At 42.5% G+C, this 13,461-nt stretch overlaps 1 protein-coding gene across 1 annotated transcript in view; it reads left to right on the top strand.

Annotated features, from left to right (window-relative positions):
• LOC311103691 (glutamate receptor ionotropic, NMDA 2C-like) overlaps positions 1-13,461 on the top strand; it is a gene marked incomplete at both ends in the record, with an annotated part of 50,991 nt that overhangs the window by 17,487 nt on the left and 20,043 nt on the right. The window contains 3 exons of the mRNA XM_084145307.1: positions 2,716-3,314; positions 4,667-4,781; positions 10,219-10,430. Of these exons, the coding sequence (XP_084001433.1) occupies positions 2,716-3,314; positions 4,667-4,781; positions 10,219-10,430 (926 nt within the window). The remainder of the gene's footprint in view (positions 1-2,715; positions 3,315-4,666; positions 4,782-10,218; positions 10,431-13,461) is intronic.

Raw genomic sequence — 13,461 nt, 5'->3', positions numbered from 1 at the left:
GCAGGTCCTAATCCAGGCACTTGTCCTCTCCCGTCTGGACTACTTCAACTCGCTGTTGGCTGGGCTCCCCGCTTTTGCCATCAAACCCCTGCAACTTATCCAGAACGCTGCAGCCCACCTGGTTTTCAACCTCCTCAAGTTCTCTCATGTCACCCCGCTCCTCCACATACTCCACTGGCTTCCAGTCGAAGCTCTCATCCACTACAAGACCATGGTGCTTACCAACGGAACAGCAAGGGGAACTGCAACGCCCTACCTTCAGGCTATGCTCAAACCTTACACCCTAACCCTACATCCTTCCTCTGAGTTAGGAAGGATGCCTGTATCTTTGTAGTGACTGGGTGTATTGATACACCATCCAAAGTGTAATTAATAATTAATAACTACCAATAGGTGCCCTTCTTTGCGAGGCATTGGAAAACCTTCCTGGTCTTTGTGGTTGAATCTGTGTTTGAAATTCACTGCTCGACTGAGAGACCTTACAGATAATTGTATGTGTGAGGTACAGAGATGAGGTAGTCATTCAAAAATCATGTTATACACTATTATTGCTGTCACAAGAATTTTGTTATCTCAATGGTTGAAGTCAACTTCTTCTTAAATCTCTGAATAATTCCCAAAAGGTTGTAAATCTCTTAGTTTAAATAAATTAAACAAAGACTCAATCCTGCAATGGTCAGCATATTTATTCATGAGAGCGCTCTGAAACAAAATGGTCGTACAATATTTTTATACGCACATGTCAGAGGGAAAATCCCACCCCTCTTTAGGCGGGCTGTAGTTTTCCACTGGAAAACTGCTCTCCTGACCATCAGGTCACACACACACACACACACACACACACACACACACACACACACACACACACACACACACATACACACACACACACACACATACACACACACACATGCACTCTTCCAAGCCTAATGGTTTCTCTCCTCCCTAAATTGGGAGGCCTCTTTATCTTGGTTTCTCAGTTGTCTGTAGACAGTTCTACTTGTCCTTTGTTATCTGGTCTAACTTCTACTCACATTGCTAAATAGTAACACAATGTCATAATCTTTACTGGTCCTACACACACACACATTATTAGATTATAGTCTCAGGATTCTAACACATTTAATAAAGTGGAGTGTAATAATTAGTCATTAACAAATTATTCTATCAATTGCACACAGAGTGAATCCATGCAATTTATAATGTGACTTGTTAAGCACATTTCTACTCCTGAACCTATTGAGGCTTGCCATAACAAAGGGGTTGAATACTTATTGGCTCAAGACATTTCAACTTTTCTTTTTTTATTAATTTGTAAACATTTCGAAAAACATAATTCCACTTTGACATTATGGGGTATTGTGTGTAGGCCAGTGACAAAAAAAATCTCAATTTAATCCATTTTTAATTCAGGCTGTAACACAACAAAATGTGTAAAACGTCAAAGGGTGTGAATACTTTGTGAAGGCACTGTATGTGTAAATGGCATAGAAATGGCATAATATCAAGGAACTGAGCCTCACCACAATTATTCTGATTTAGGAGGGACAAAAGTAAAAAATGTATCATCAAATCTACTTTATAGATTTATTTGGGGTGATGAAGAAAATGATAAGCTTTTTATTGATTATAAAGTTGCCGTTTATACAACTTCATTTAAAAAGTGAAAGTCTTAATGATCAGCCCAGATATGCAGCCAGTGAAACAGTAAAATCTCTGTAATTTCTGTACGTTTTTATTACACTTTGTTTATCATTACAATTCACTGGGGGTGCATATGATTTACGATGCTATTTGTTTTACAAAGCAATTATGGTGCAATGATTTCTATGAGCAGCGTGCATAATTCAAAACCAATAAACAATCATTAACTTCTCTTAGAGTCAAGACATATCAATGGCATCCACCCTGTAAATGTACTGTATGGGTCATAAGCAGTCTTAAAAACAATGATGGATTCCGTTATTTTCTAGTAAGAAACACAAAAATAAAACCCTGCCCTATGTAAGCCCATAGCTTTCCCAGGTTGCAGAAACATGTTGATGCCAAGACCATTACTGATATAAATATTTCAACAAGATTGATGGAAAAAACGTATATTATTCTGTTCCCTGAACATACTAAAAGAAGACACACACTTACAAACACACACAGGCAAGAACCAGCTCTGATCTTCCTCAAAATACCTGGATCACTTTAGTTAACACAACACAGCATTTTCATACTCCTCTCTCCAAGGTCAAAGAGGAGAGACATCTTGAGAACGGGGAGAGATGAAAAGAGAAAACAGAGGCTGGGCTCAGTGATAGTGCCATCCTTCTGCATTTGCAAGACAAAAGTATGGATGAGGGCCAGCGTTGCTGTGGCAAGTGGGAGACACATGGGTTAAAGTGATGAATGGTGCCTGGGCTCCAGGTAGAGCAACACCAAACACAATAACTTACTGTACAGTACTGCCTCTCAGCCCAGAGACTACACACCACTTCTGGGTGGTCTACTGTAATTATTTTATTTTTTACATATAACTGGCTGAATTACATAAACCGCAATCATATAGTTGCCACTAAGTAGGCTATTAAGAAAGTCATTGCATTAGATCATTAGAAAGTTTTAATTTTGCTTGTTAGATAAATTGAGCAAATTGATTGAGCTGAAATTGACTATCCATTAAGGGCTGTTATCTGTGCTCACTCTGCTGTCTGTGTCTCTCTGCAGAGCGATGGCTCCACGTTCCTCCAGCTGGGCTCCTCCATCGAGCAGCAGATCAACGGCATGTTCAAGGTGATGGAGGAGTACAACTGGGACAGCTTCGTGGTCATCACCAGCCTGTACCCGGGCTATGAGGTCTACGTGGACTATGTCAAGACCTTCACCGACACCAGCTACTTCATGTGGGAACTGCAGGACGTGCTGACCTTCGACATGTCTGCTGACGGCATGAACGACATCCGGGCACGGCGCCTGCTGCAGCAGATCGACGCCCAGGTGCTGCTGGTATACTGCTCCCATGAGGAGGCCCAGTACCTGTTCAGTATGGCCAGAGAGGCCGGCCTGCTGGGGCCTGGCTACATCTGGATCCTCCCCAGCCTTGCCGTGGGGAACCCAGACATGCCCCCACCAAACAGCTTCCCTGTGGGCCTCATCAGCATCATCACTGACCGCTGGCGGATGAGCCTGAGGAAGAGGGTGCGGGACGGGGTGGCCATCGTGGTCAAAGGGGTGCAGAGCTTCCGCAAACAGAGGGGCTTCATCCCCGAGGGCCATAACGACTGCCACAGCCCTGTTAGGGCATCTTCTAATGATACACTATTCAGGTGTGTGGAGGTGGGGGGGATGGAAGGGGGGCATACTGACATACTGTAGGTTCAAGATTGTTCATTGCAATAAGAAAAGCCAACCAAAATGGAGAGATTAAGTGATAACTGTAGCAGATAGAGAAGGACTGACTTGAAACAGAGAGAGAGAGTTGGCAACATCAGTCAACAGTTGCTCAACAGTCATTTAGCTGTGGCTTTCCATCTGCTTAATGTTGTGGTGGCGGGTAACATGGTAGTCTCCATGTTACTCCCTTAACCCCTGCCTGCCAACTCATCCATCCTACCTCTGTCCCATCACCTCACTGTTGGAAGCACTGGCATCACAGAGAGATGATGTGTCCTGTCATACTAGCCCAGCCCAAAAGAGCAATCTGGTGCCATCTGTGCCAGGGAACATGGAGCAAATCCTATTTGGTTCGAGAACATTTTTAATCAGCCAAAGGGAGGCTCGGCTTCTGTAGGGAAAACAGATTCAGCGTCAGCATTTGAGACTGGACTGGGAGGATTGGGGAGTTTCCAGGCAGGGTACAGGGGGGTATTCTTTATTAATTTTTGCAGACCAGGATCGTAATATGAAATCTGACACAGTTCAGTGGTATTAAAACATCACTTTCTCCTCAGAAGTAATTTTCTATTTTCTGAAAGTGGCTAGCCTGAGGGAAAGATAACTTCTCTTTTTGTAAATCGAAATCCTTCATGAAAAAGGAGAAACGTCTGGGCAGCTGTATTTCAGCCTTTGATTTGAGTCATACTGCTGTTCCAACCCCTACTATTTCCACTTTAAAGGCAAAAATGTCCTGAGTCGAATAGCAATGACCAAAGAGTTGGTAATATGAGGGTCCGGCAGGCCTGCTACAGCACTCTCCGTCTGCTCACCACTCTTTTATTTCCCTCCCTGGCACAACGTTGTTCTTTCTCACAGACCCTATTCAAAGGGAGACACTTCAAACGGTGCAGTGCCTCGCTCTCTCCTCGGCGGTCAATAGATTCAACACCTCATTTAATTAGGTCTTTTTTTAATGAGCTTTTGATTATAAATCACTCCACCTGTTAATAAGATTATCACAGATTACCAGATTAAACAAGCCTTTCACATGGACTAGACAGAGGGCCCGTTCATTACCCAGCATGCTTTCATCACCTCTGCTGGACTGAGAGAGAGAGCAGCCTCGCAGGGCGTGATGACAGGGAGTTCACAGCATGTCAATAGCTATGTGCAAAACAAGCAGCATGTGGTGCTTTAGAAATAGGATGAAACCATTGGAAGATTGGATTAATGGGCATTAACGACTATTAGTACAGTGTTGTAATGAGTATTTAACCCTCTGATTGATTTCCCTTGTTTCCAGGCACATGTTAAACGTAACATGGGAACACAACGACTTCTCGTTCAACCCTGAAGGGTACCTGATCAACCCAGCCATGGTCATCATCACCTTAGACCGGGAGAGACAGTGGGATAAGGTGAGACATTACACTTCATTATATTCCTCCCAATCAGTAAAACTAGGGTTGGTCTTTGTGTTATCTGACTACAAGGTAATAAGGCTATATAACCTGCTCATTACGAAAGGAAAAACTCCAGAAAGTGTTATTAACAACACATTAATTACTTAATTACTTCCTCATTCACCCTGTATTTTCATGAACTATCCCTGACAGGTCTTGACTTGGGCATATTGTGCGCTGTTACATTTCCTTTGCATCACCTGTTACAAAATGCATGCTGTCCACCTAATAGGCTAGCATTGGGCTCTAACTGCCTCCTACCCATCACAGTGTCCTAATCGGCCACTATACCTCTACATACCACAGGCCTAGTGTGATTACACGTCTGACTGGTCTCTCTATAAACACCAGCTATTCAAATCAGCCAGCCTAGCGTTCCACTACCTCAGAGCCACCAGCTCTTAGCGAACAGAACGTTGTCTCACACTTCATACCCTCTATCTGTAATCCCTTCTTCACCCCCCATGACGAGTCAATGTGAGAAATTCTGCAGCCTCAATTACCAGCAGGCTTTATTGAAGGTAGATATTGTCAGGGGGTTCCCAGTAGGGAGTAGACACTGAAGGGAGGTGGAGGATGGTTTTCTTCCTTAAATGCAGTCAGTGGTTGAATGGAGGTTGATGTGTGTCAGAACATGTTGGGCCAAACCTCATCTCTGGGTAAACACCCCCGGGCCTTCTCCAGCTTATTACGTGCTATCGATGTTCTCTCAAGTTTGGTTCCTAATAATTTCAGATATGTTATTGAAATTTAGGCCTATGCCTCTGTAATTGAAGGGTCTGACAGTGTACTGTACTGTAGGCTATCAGATGTGTGGTGGGTCAGAGAGAGAGAGGGTAGTAGTCTATTGACAGCTTGAGCCAATGGAAAGGTTGCAATTAAAAATACAACAGAAGATGAATGAGCAGTGTAGTGAATCCACTTTGAGGTTGAGATGTCAACAAGCTTACTGCTGGACGTGATCAATAAGACTCATCATTAGACTCCGTTACTGGAAATATCTGAGCTACTCAAAAAAGTTACCTGAAGTGATTCTTCAAAAGAATAACAAGAAAACATGCTCATTCATTGCAGATCAATGAGGCAAACGTACACTGAGTGTACAAAACATTAGGAACTCTTTCCATGACATAGACTGACCAGGTGAATCCAGGTGAAAGCTATTATCCCTTATTGATGTCACTTGTTAAATTCACTTCAATCAGTGTAGATGAAGGGGAGGAGACAGGTTAAATAATAATTGTTTTGCCTTGAGACAATTGAGACATGGATTGTGTATGTGTGCCATTTAGAGGGTGAATGGGCAAGACAAAATATTTATGTGCCTTTGAACGGGGTATGGTAGTAGGTGCCAGGCGTACCGGTTTGAGTGTTTTCAAGAACTGTAACGCTGCTGGGTTTTTCATGCTCAACAGTTTCCCAGAATGATCCTCCACCCAAAGGACATCCAGCTAACTTGACACAACTGTGAGAAGCATTGGAGTCAACATGGGCCAGAATCCCTATGGAACGCTTTGGAAACCTTGTAGTGTCCAGCACTCCTTCATTCTCCCCTTCGCTCAATTCATTTTTTAATTTTCCTTTGTGTTCCACCTTAAACTGCACCTTGCTTTTACTCCTTATCCTGGCAAAGAGAAGGAGGAGGAGAAGAAGAGGAGGAGAAGAAGAGGAGGAGAAGAAGAGGATAAGTCTTTCTCTCTCCTTAGTTTTAGCCAGTCTGAGCCTTACAGTATGTTTCTGGATTTGACAACAGCTAATGGGGATCCTAAGAAAATACAACAAATACCAAATCATTAGGAACATTGCTCACTCCAAGTATTATCCAAGCTCAGGCTATAGGCATTTGAGATCTTGGCTCCCTCTCTCATCTCCAATATGTTACAAAGGCAAACTGACAAGTCTGTTCTTTGACACAAACAAAGAGGTTTGGCTCTGTAAAGCCAGTAAAAAGAGTGAGGGGACACTCTTACTCTCTCTTTTCCTCTTAAAGCTGGTAAACTACGCATCTTTTCACCAAGCGCTTAGAATCAATCTCTCCTTCTGATTGCTTTTGTTATTTCTACTAGAAGTCCCAGCCACTCATCGCATTGTGTTCAGTCATCTCGGAAACAACCCCCCACAGCTCAGCTCTCACCCATGATATTTCCTGGCACACTAAAGACTGATGGCACACTCCTCTGCTCATTTATTATCCAGGTAAATCACCACAGTGCTCTTTCCAAATGTAGTTGGGCTGACAGTTGATGGTCAGCCATTCTTTACAACAGACAAAAATACTTATCCTCCAGCTACAGTACTATCCAGATCCTCCACCCTCGAGCCTCTTCCCACCCAAAAAAAGTCAGCTTGGGAGAAGAGGAGAGAGAGAGCGAGAGAGAGCGAGAGCGAGACGGAAATAGAGAGAGAGAGAGAGAGAGAGAGAGAGAGAGAGAGAGAGAGAGAGAGAGAGAGAGAGAGAGAGAGAGAGAGAGAGAGAGAGAGAGAGAGAGAGAGAGAGAGAGAGAGAGAGAGAGAGAAAAAAAAAAAAAAACATTGAGGAAGAGACAGGAAGTGATATAGAGATGAGTGAGAATGAAGCCCTGGAGGCTGGAGCCTGCTCCCGTCACAGCTCCTATCCTGCTGGTTGATATACAGTGTTGGGGAAGCGACTGCTTCCTAGACGTACATTTCCTCCAGTCCTCCTGAAATTATAGCGAGGTACACAGGAAGTTGATTTCCAAACACTTCTGGGGTCAAAATATTTGTTCAATAGGCTCCTCATGATATATGGTCTCGAAGTGACATAGTCAATTAAACTTTTTCTGTTTCCAGTCTACAAGGGAATAAAGTTGTCACGGATTCAGCAGAGGCTGCTCCTCCTCCTTGCGCGGGCAGGCTTCGGCGTTCGTCGTCCCCGGAGTACTAGCTGCTGCCGATTGATGGTTCGGTGTTTGTCTTGTTTAGTCTTTATTGTTTACACCTGTTCCCCATTATGTTTGATTGTATTCCCTATATTTACCCCTGTCTCTCATTTGGTATTTTGTGTGTTATTGTTTGTTGTCATTTCCGGCAGTTCGTGTATGTACGGGTCTTTGTGCTTTCCTCCCTGTTTTGGAGGTTTGTTGTTGTGTACGTTGATTTTACTGTGTTCAGTAAATAACGTTGCCAGCCGCTCTGTGTCCTGCTTTTGACTTCGCTACCGCATACACGTCGCATGACAAAAGTACTAGTTCACTCACAACTCATAGAACACAATCGGAAACTTTCTTCAAACAGAGCTTCAGGATATTATATTGTTTATAACTAAAATAAGTTGCTTAAAAACCTATTAGGTCAAAGAGACCTGGTTGAGATTACCTTCTAACAGTCATTTCTAGATAACAAGCATTGGGTGTTTAGCAGGCTGCTTCAGTGTGGAGTTGTGTGTGATAACGTGGCCCCGTGGGCAGTGTGGGGAGGAGCTTCATTTCGCTAGCAGCATGGCGGTGGATTCTAATGAGCCACAGGGCTGAGATGCGTTTCATCCCAGTGCATTTTGATGAGATTTACCATTGTGATCCATTGACAAGCCCATAAACTGGGAGAAAGGAAAACAAGAGGATTAATCAATAGTCTGGCAGGAGAGACAGGAATAACTATTTTGTTGTCCTTTGTGACATTTACATTTTAGTAGACACTCTTATCCAGAGCGACTTACAGTTAGTGAGTGCATATATTATTTTATTTTTTCATACTGGTCCCCCGTGGGAAACGAACCCACAACCCTGGCGTTGCAAACACCATGCTCTACCAACTGAGCTACACAGGACTACCTGACAATAATGACTGCAATAATCAGATAACATCATCATGGCTTCCAGTATTAGTATGAGAGATTCTTATGAAGCAAAGGCATTTGTCAGTGGTACGGGTTGACCTCCTGTTTCTCCTAAAGGGTTATGATAAAACGTTTAGGACAGCCAATCATTTTCCAAAGTAAGCAGAATTATGCAGTCTTTGACTCTGCTGTAAAATCAAATAAGAGGTGATGCAAATTAAATGACAATTTCTCATGTGTGAGGTCAGTTGCTTGTGATCATCGTGATATTAAAATATGTGATTTAGATTTTGCTCAGATATGTCAAATATTATTATTGTTATTGTAAAGTTTTAAATTTCAGTGCTCATTTTATTGCGTCTTAGATGTCTCAGTGTTGGCCAAGCATTATTTTAGTGACCCCCTGACATGAATTAAAGATGGCAGTGCAATCCATACATTCTAAAAGGGTATTGACCAGTCTTCTGCCTTTGTAGAGGTAGCTGATTGAACACAAACATGTTGTTAAATGTTCTTAATGTGAGCAATGAAATGGTTTTACCCTGCAGCCTTTTGCTGCTGATGCTTGTGACAATCCGCCAATATATTGACAGAAACATAAAAGTTGGTCAATATGGTCAATGTGCAAACACAGTAACAATGAATACAATTATCAACACAGTTCACAATCCATTTTAATGTGGCGCCGTAATAATTAGGAGGCATAAAAAGCAATCAAAACAAAAACATTCTGGAGAGAATACTTATTTGTAGCGTTTGTCTCTTTGTTTAACCTTAAACAACTCTCAATTATGGAACTTCACTGATTAAAGGCACAATATGTTTGCCATTAAGAACGATTAAATCATCATCACTATGTAAACGTTTACAACCTCATCCTCAACGCATAAAACCATAGAGAACAATAATAGAAGTGTTACTTGCGTTGGGCTCTGTGAAAGCCACAGTTTAATTACTGGGTGTGATCACTTGTTTTCTGAGTCACTGCAATGAAGCAGAGAAGTGCTGTTCAGCATACTGAACTACTTCATCACCACTGAGATGGAGAACTGTGTTTGGTAATGGAGGAAACAGCAGATAAAGAGTTTGGTCCTCTGTGACCCGCTGATCCTCACAGCTTGAGAACAGATGTTCAGAGTGAGACTAGACAAACTTCTCTAACTTAGTACAAGGAGACATCACAGGTGGTGCAACTCCTCAGTGTGTGCCTCAGGATTGTTGAGGTCTATTTCAAATGGGAAAAGATCTTGTCTTTCTGCATCCTGATATATATTTGATTGACTGCATGTTTTCCTAGTGGAAATGAGAGAATCCATCATTTAGCATTCACAACAGGAGAATGTATTACGTTTTTTTCGTCGTCTCTGTAATAAAATATAATAAAATACACAGGAAAATGGATAACAAAACATGCAGACCTGGAAATAACATTTCCTCCACTTAATCTATCTTGGCATTTCCCACACGGCTGCATTGAAATCAGACACAAATACTCTGAGGAGTAGTTTGAGATGTGATTGTATTGCAGGTTTAAATACCGATAAGCTAAAGTATGACTCATGCCTGTTCTTTTCCCTTCTCTCTCTTGTCTTCCAGGTGGGGAACTATGAGATGGGGATCCTGCAGATGAGATACCCGGTGTGGCCTCGCTACGGCACCTATCTGGAGCCTGTATCAGATAACAGACACTTGACTGTGGCCACCCTGGAGGAACGTCCCTTTGTCATAGTGGAGGCTGTCGACCCCATGACTGGGACCTGTGTCAGCAACACTGTGCCCTGCCGCCGCCAGTCCAACAAGACAGAGACGTGAGTGGTACAAAATTCCTTGAAACCTTTTGGTCTTCTCTGACATTAATGACAACACACTTTTTCTGATTAGAAGAATGAAACAGAGCATAAAATTGTAGTGTACTACTATGGTCATGTACATCCATTATCCTGTTTCACTAACCATTACTTATTGTCAGTGGCGATTTTAGCATGTAAATCTTGGTGGGGCAAAAAAACGAACAATTTTAGATGCATGCCAGCAAAGCCACTACACAACACAACACTAAACAATAGATTAATTGCACTGACAAACGGTGCCCACAAACTGTTAGGGCCTACATAAAGCTGTCCCAACAGCAGAGCTTTCTTTTCAGCACCATGGAGTGAATCCTTACCACTGCTTCACCTGGCTATCAGCGGAGCCTTGTCTGGCAGCGAAACAGTTCATTCAGCCTCATTTACTGCCTTTTTAAAAAGCATAGCTGATATGGCTGACTTGCTTAAACAAATGTGGTTCTTCTGACATTTGAGATGCACAAACTATGGCATAAGAGGACGACGAGCAGATAAGAGGCAATCCGTAATTTCGATTAAGACATTAATGAGCGAGCTAGGATGGACATAGTCAATATAACTATTTGTTCAGCACTTTTGAACATGGGCCGTTCTTACAGTATTCTCCCTGTACACCAAGTCAGAACCGTAGGATAAGCAAAGGGAGCATATAAGCAGACAATGAAAGTTCTTACAATATTTGATGATTACATTTCTCTAAAACAGGCTATAGGCTACATATGCACCACCAAGTCAGAACAGTAGGCTAAGTTATGAAAGGGACCAAATTATTAGGGTGAGGCTCATGGGCTACTAACAGCTTACTACTCAACATACACTTGGTATTACTTTCTTAGCCACAGTATACATATCTCCCTGGCATATTACATCATTTATGCAGCAGCATACAATACATTTTTGGACTCACCTTGTTGTGCTGTGCTTACTTGAACAGGAAGGTGGAGTGGCAGTCCTTGTGGGAAAATTGTGTCATCAAACTTTGTCATCAAAGTCTGACATTCTCTGGATTTATGGTGCTTTCAAGACAACTGGGACTGAATCATGACGTCAGTTCCCGACTTGGAATTCCGAGTTGGATGACCGTTCAAAATGTATTTTCCCAGTCTGAGCTTGTTTTCTTCACAGTTCCCAGTTGTCTTGAAATCACTGAAGTCTGAGATTTCCCTGTTCCGAGTTTCCAGTTGTTTTGAACACGGCAGAAGTCATGCTGGTTTGACAGCATGGCCAATATATTCAACCTTTTCTGGCCATGGCATATGAATGTTTAACCTTTTAAGCTTGGAAAAGAGACCCTTAAACTCAGACTTGGACCACACACCCACTCCACTGAATAGCAGGCTAGTGATTGCTTTACAATGCTTGCAGTTAGCCACTGATTTCTTCCAAACCACTCATTGTTGAATTTGCAATTTCCAACTTGTTGTGTAATGTTTATGTCCAATGAGCACCAATACGATGAGCACCAATAAGTTTTATCTATAATTTCTCTTCATATGACAAGGATTGAAAAGGATTTGCCAGTAGATTGTCGACGTGATTCATGATGATGACTGCTTGTCTAGCTTGCTAACTAAGATTTCGAAAGTATGATGTTGACATGATCAGTCCAATCAAAGCTACAGTAGATATAATGTGATTTGACTTCATTTTATCTGTGGCCAATGACCTTGAGCCTTCTTGGATGGGCACTTCTAATGTAACTATATGGCAGCACCCAAGGGGCTTGAATTTTCAAGCTCTTCCCGTAGATTTTGCGGTGACTTAGTGTCCCCATGAGTGACAGAACACTGAGCCAATCACGGCGCAACTAGAGAACATTATCAACCCCTACGCTCCATATTTTCTGCTGGCTGCCCCACTACCACAGAAAGCACTGAGCTAGGCTGAAACACCTGCATTTTGGAGCTGCCTTACTAAAGAATGCAAAAAAGAGACCACGTTTGTATGCCGCTTTATTAACTCAATGATTTATATGTTTACATTGTTTGCAATCTGATATGTGACACTTATTAATGCCAAAATATTTTTTTTTTTAGCTAAACAGGTGGGCCTTAAAACAGGTGGGCCCACCTTCCCTGAATGACGGGTCACCACTGCTTGTTGAATGTAAACTGAGCTAACACCTACCACAGACACCATATTAATGACACCATACTAACCCATTGGTGTTACAATCCCACATACGGTCCCACATGTAGAACATGCTGTGGTTGATTAATTTGGACTGTAACTTGGAGAGTGCCATTAGGTGTGAAGAGGATGAACAGTCTCTTCCCCTACCATTAGCCCAGCCGTGAGTCCTTATCACTAAATGGGGTGAGATCCTCATTAAAGCAGACAGCCAGAGTGCGACATCACAGTAATCACAGTGTGACCCAATAAGGGAAATATATGTGCTGCTTGCTGGGATATCAATTAGATGGGCCGATTAGGCCTCCTCATCAATCCTGGTCACCTAGAGACTGATAGTGATGTTCATTAGTGAATGGATATGGGGAAAGGAAACATTATCCATTACTGACAATGGTGTTAATGAGAAGAGGGGATGAGCTCGATTCAGTGAAAATCTGCATGGGAAGCAGACCGGGTCTTTTTTTAGCTTGCACTGACCAAAACACCCCATTATTATAATCTGCATAGTTCTAGTGTGTTTTGTCTTGACTTATATAGCAGTTTGCCATGTTGAACAAGGAAACATTTTCCTTGAGTTCATATTGGAGAAATTGGATAAACCAAGTAACTAACTAAATGATGCAGTTAGTGGGTTCAGCCCCCAGTGATTGATAATGGTAAAACACCAACAGCCATGCCACTAAAGACCAGCCCTGGGGGCTGATGCTGATAATGGACCCCTATGCTGTGGTGTTTTTTAATCCTGGCCGCCAGTCATATTTCCTGGCCGGCAGGACAGAGAGCTAGAGGACCTGGCAGACTCATTTATTAAGGGCCATCGGTGGCCTCTCTCAGAAACCTCTTCCATGCCCCAAGACTC

This window comes from Coregonus lavaretus (genome assembly GCF_964263955.1).
Source record: "Coregonus lavaretus genome assembly, chromosome: 28".
In the NCBI taxonomy this organism is placed as follows: domain Eukaryota; kingdom Metazoa; phylum Chordata; class Actinopteri; order Salmoniformes; family Salmonidae; genus Coregonus; species Coregonus lavaretus.
This window is presented reverse-complemented; position numbering and strand designations above follow the sequence as displayed.